The following is a 6,000-nucleotide window of genomic DNA, read 5'->3' on the forward strand; positions in this document are numbered from 1 at the left end:
TAATTATGCATACTAGACAGGCTGGACAATCAGTTACCAGTAGTAGCGGTATAATGATCCTGATATACATTATACATTAAAATTTACGAACAATGGTTGCTTACTGAAAAATTTCACACAATAGGATAGACAATATATAAATGTAGCGGAACTGGATGGGGTCGATCTTCGGCGACCAATAGAGTTCTGAGGGTCCCAGGTTCGAACCCCAGTCTGGTCATGCATTTTTCTGCTCCTATTTCTTCAAGCATTTGGTGTATGCTTGGTAAAGGGATACCCGAATCTGGGTTGTAAATAGTTGTGCCTCGTGGGCGAAGACTTAGAAAAAGGACGAAGGAATGCAGCAGAACTGGACTGGGTCGATCCACCGGGACCAGGTACCTCGATTGGTAGAGTGTCCATCTAGAGTTTGGAGGGTCTTGGGTTCGAACCTTGGTCTGGCTGTGCATTTTCCCATTTCTAATTACACAGATATATAAAATGTAATATCAAGAAGCTTTGTTAATATACAAACCATGCCAGCCCAGAAGAGGATGAAGATAAGGAGGACGATGATGTCGGTACATCCCCGGTTCTTGATGGGGTTGGTCAGTTCTCTCTTCTCCTCTGGCTGCTCCTAAAGAACACAAATCAAATATAGGTATATATATATATATATACACAAATGTATATAACAAAGATGTACCTTTTTTATAACAAAACTGTACTTCAATATATACATAGTGCAATATACACATTGTGAACCTACCAACAATCCACTTTGAAATATTGATGTATTTTGTGCAATTAAAGTTAAAGACAACTATTTTTTACATGTACATGTATATGATCAAACTCATCTGATAACACTTTCATAATTTACCATATGATACAATGAACACTCCTTTTTCTAGATCTCGGTACCACTATGTTTGAGGACATCAATTAAGGGTCCAGTCACATACATGTATGTCTTCAATTATTTCTACATCAAGCTTGACCTAAATTTATGACAAAAAAGTATAACGTAGTCAGAATGAACTTCATATCCTTCCTTAAAAAATCCCGCTCCCACAGAGCTAAGAAGTACCCATAGAGCTTGATAATGTATTATACAACCAAGCAATAGGTTATAAACATAGCAATATGCTACAGAAGATACTGAAAAATTGCATCCATAAAAGCATAATGGTAAATATTTAACATTGTGTAGTCTATAGTAATAAATTATAAATACACAGCCAGAAACTAAGAAACCACTGAACCTCCCTCAAACCAGCAAACACTATCACTTAATGTACCCTTTCCAATTAAACTTAAACAAGATGTCTGGGTCCTTCAAGAATATCATTGTTCTTTTAAGCTGCCTCATTACTTCTTACTATTATATAGTACAATTGTACATCTATTTCTAAGAGCATTACCCAAGTTAAGTCTTACATCATTATTTATAATTTGGATATAAAACCCATTGTATCTTAAGGATGTTTTTCTAGTCATCTGAACACAATATTCAACACAAATATTTAAACATAATACCTTTTAGTTATACCTAACATAAACATTCACAATCTTAAAACGGTTATTTCAGGGTAAAAAACAATAAAAAAAATAAAAATGTCCAGGTCATGACCAGGACTCCTTTGAAACAAATCTGAAACCTTCATGTTCATGTGTTACAGTGTTCCCAGGAACCCAAAAATGAAGGTTTTTACCCAAGCAGATATTTGGATATATATATAAACAATTGGATGTAGATAATACCTTTGTCTATATTTATTTATAGTGTAAAACCGGATAACATATACAGCTAGCTAACTAATATCTATGGGAAAATTGGAACTAGCTAATAATATACATATATACAGGTCAACCGCCATCTGTGCATGTCTGTAAGTATTTATTCTGTTTAAGAGTCTAACAGCTATCTGTGCATTGTAACTAAGGAAAAAGGGTCAGAATGGTTAGTAAACAAGGTCTCTCTTGGGAACAGATCAAAATCACTTCCACAGTCACAAACAGTGTTCTGTAGTGAACCAGTGTGCTTTATGAGAACCCACCTGTTATATCACATTTGGCAGATCTGTTATTTTTATCCTCCTCCGAGGAAACAATCGTGTGATGATGTGTTTTGGCCAATACTTCGGTCTTTGTAGTGAAGTAGTTACGGTAAAGTGTACACATTTATGAACTTCTTGGCAAAGCACAATAAAGCTATCATACAAATGTTGCCACCTCATCGTCCCCTCCTCACTATAACTCACACTGAAAGCCAGTTAGCAGTCAATAACAGAGTGTTCTGCAATATTTTCTTTTTTTATGCATAAATAATTAATATATATGTATATATAATGATTGTTAAACCACCTTTAATAGCTCATCTTGTTTTTTGAAAATAAACATTCCCTTTTGAGACCAGTCTCTCTTCATTATCGTCTTTCCTACAGAATTTAATCACCTTAACCCATGGGTGCTACATACATGTACTAAATTAAGTTAAAATCCACAGATCTATGTTTGGTAGCGTAGCTGTTTAAAAATTGATTGGTAACAAGAAGCCCAAGGAACCTTAAAGATGCTCCCCTGATTGAAGTGGCCTCTTTTTTCACAAAATGGCCTGTGGCTCATTTCAAAGCACTAGGCCAAATGTCATGCCGGTCTGTTCTCAAGAAGCTGTTTGAATCTTTAAGCAAATCTAAACCTTATGGCCTTGAATAGGGATCAAGGTATTCTTTTATCAAACTTTGTAGCACTACACTTCAGCAAACTACTGGTCAAAGATCATTATTCTAAGCCTTTTGGTTCTAAAAAGAAGTTATTTCAATGGTTTACAATTGTGAACTATGACCTTGAATATCGGTCAAGGTTGTTTTGTTTAACAAAATTTGAAGCAATCTATGTCAAATATCATCACTCTAGTTTTCAGTTATTCAGAAAAAATCATGGTTATTTTAGCAGATTTTTCCCATGTGACCTTGAAATATATCAGTTATTCTTTTCAAAAAGTTCATAGCACTACATTTCAGAAAGCTGCTGGTCAAATATTATGATTATTATATATATAAAAGGTATTTTGGTTCATAGGAGGAAGTTGTTTGAATGTCTTAACAGATTTTACCCATGTGGCTTTTAATATATGGGACAATGTCGTTTATTTTTTCACTCAATGACAGAAAGCGAGTGGGTAAATATCATAATTCTGAGCACTTTGGTTCTTCAAAATATCTTGTGTCTGAGGGTTTAATCAAATTTTACCCCTGTGTCACCTCGGCGATGGTTTGCAAAAGCTCAACTTTTTGTCCAATCGAGGTAAAAACAAACCCTTAAGGTCTGTTACATCTGCCATCAGATGAGATACTGTCTGAACTATTGTAAAGGTATGTCTACTCTCAGTTATAACTTTCAACAATTGTATGCAGATATGGCCATGAGCAAATTCATTCCTTCAACAAAGCACTCCCACAAACATAACCTTAACACAGGTTTCCTACAGTAATGACCCTGGGCAAAATAGTCCTCAGACAACACCTTGAATGAAGATACTCTAAAAGATATGACCTTGAACAAAGGTCCTCTCACAACGCTGAACAATCACCTTCAATTTTATTATTTATGATATGTAAAACCATTATATTGCAATAAATTGTGATAAAATACCTTAACGCTGGATTGTTATCTAAATTCCTCAGACATTTGGCTATCTTTATGGTGAGGAACATCAGCCTGTAAGTGTAATACATCTGTCTGAGGATCAATGAGAGACCCTACCCTACTTTACGTCCACCTTTGGAGCTATGGAGAACATGTACACCAAACATAGGGAGCCTGAAGCCAGTATATGTAGTAGACATTACCAAATTACACCTCGTCTTGCCTTCTACCTACTGTATATAAGCAAGCATTACCTCAACTACATTATTCATAGCTCAAGTGCTGGCCTCATCCATTTCTGAAGGAAAAAGGAGGCTGAACCAAAAAAAAGTAATTTGGAAGGTATATTCCTAGACGTTACATACGAAATCCTATATTGAGTAATTATGTAATTGGCAGCTGTAGTTCACAAAGCTCCTGATCAAGGGCTACTTATCATTAACTATTCATCCACGACTCAACTTCTTATATGAACAAACACAACACAAAAGAGAGATTTGTGGCAGTTTAATTTTGATTAAAAAGAAATCTAACAAAGCCAAGCTAATTGTTTCAATCGATGAGAATGATATATATTTAGCACAAGCTAATTGGACATATGGCTTTCTCTCACAGACCTTCGTAAAACACAGAACATGACCAATACATCTCTACCATACTCGGTGCTCAATGCCGATAACATTTTAAATTATAACCAATATACACATGTTTCAACAGATCAATATGCGTTTTGTAACGTAATATATAAATCAGACACATGTTATACATGTATATATACAATATCTGTGTAAATATCAGCCGTTACCCTCAGGAACTATGCCAGCAGCCAAATAGCAGACCAATATTATGACTGGTATTTGATGACTATTGTTAAGTGCCTATATCAGAATAAGTACCCCTTTGTTCCTGGACTTTGAACTCATCATAGTGGTATCATCACTGTGTACATTCTGTACAGGAGGAAATGAGGATTTTGTAGAGCTTAACAGACCATGCATAACATGCATACAATAGATCATTATACCTTGGTTCCTATACGTAATGCTCTGAGTAATACGAGCAATGACTGTGTCCCTCTGCTTGTTATTGTTAAATCTCCTTTAGTTACTCACAATTATCCCGTAATGAAAAGAATTATAGCAGTACTGGTACTGGCTTTTGCTTGCGCTGTAATCGTATAAAAGCTCTGTAAAATATTTATGCTATGTTAACAGTAAAAACAACTGGAAAATTCAGTCTATATGCAAAATTTCATTACTATGTCTGGTGATAATGAAATAATTATAAACTTACGATCTATATACAACTCTATTACAATCTGAATGAAAACCTTTTGTAAACATTTACACATAGTTCAGCCTTGATATTGCCCCTGATACACAGTGTTACTCTAAGATTTCGGCTGATCATTTTTAATCTTTACACATACAAGGTTGTTTCTGTTTTGAATTTTAACATTTTCGAAAATATGCTCCATGAAAAATTTGCAAGAACCTCTGATTAGATAAGCAGATTTTGAACAGCAAGACCCTGATGGCTAACAGCTAAGACTTGAGTTAGGTTATCCTTGTTTGCATAGAATATAGTTCTTCTGTATTTTAGAAGTTACCAATAACCTGTAAATACATGGCTATACATCCTTCCCATATCAATATGTGATGCTATCAAAATTAGTGTCTATCCTACTTCAATTTTTCAGCCTTTTTTCCCCTTTTCAAAATAAATATGCAGCAAAATTAAAAAGCACTCTCAAGTCAGCACAAAATTGAAACGATGTAAGCAGAATAATGGTTTCCACGTAGCTTTTTCCTGTTAAGATCACCACTTGCTGGGAGTGAGAATATTGGTAGCTGTATGTGCCACACATAGAACCTTCTGTAGGCATTTCAGGTCTAATGGAATATTGTGTTAATGGTAAAGTTGCTATTTTAATCTTTAAAACTGTTGTTTTATTTCCAAAATGTTTTTCCGAATTGTGCGACAAAATTATTAGAAAATGAGAAAAACTTCTAGAACCTATATTTCATAGCTATTATCTTATCCAAAATGGCAACCCCCATGAAACAGACAACTCTGATTCCAAAGCAAAAACTATGGTGGTGTCCAGATAGATTTCTGCTTTCTGAATTTGATATAAAAATATAAACTTTATTTATTTTACAACAATTATGAAACAGGTTATTTCAACTTATATTAATCACTCTTGTTGGCCTGGATGTTAGCGCGTGGGGGGTCTTAGTGTTAGAGGAAACTGGAGTACCCGGAGAAAACGCACGTTGTCGGGCAGGTGACCCCAACTTTTTCATGTCCAATCGGGGGAATCGCCTTGGTGAAAGGCAAGTGCGCTACCCACTGCACCATCCCCCCCCC

The 6,000-nt window shown here is 35.2% G+C and overlaps 1 protein-coding gene across 6 annotated transcripts in view; it reads right to left on the reverse strand.

Moving 5' to 3' along the window:
* Positions 1-6,000, reverse strand: part of LOC110443610 (choline transporter-like protein 1) — a 73,582-nt gene that overhangs the window by 33,004 nt on the left and 34,578 nt on the right. For all 6 annotated transcript variants that reach the window (XM_021487919.1, XM_021487924.1, XM_021487923.1 and 3 more), the window contains one exon: positions 515-616. In XM_021487919.1, the coding sequence (XP_021343594.1) occupies positions 515-616 (102 nt within the window). The remainder of the gene's footprint in view (positions 1-514; positions 617-6,000) is intronic.

The sequence above is a fragment of the Mizuhopecten yessoensis genome, unplaced genomic scaffold (assembly GCF_002113885.1).
Source record: "Mizuhopecten yessoensis strain PY_sf001 unplaced genomic scaffold, ASM211388v2 scaffold716353, whole genome shotgun sequence".
Lineage (NCBI taxonomy): Eukaryota > Metazoa > Mollusca > Bivalvia > Pectinida > Pectinidae > Mizuhopecten > Mizuhopecten yessoensis.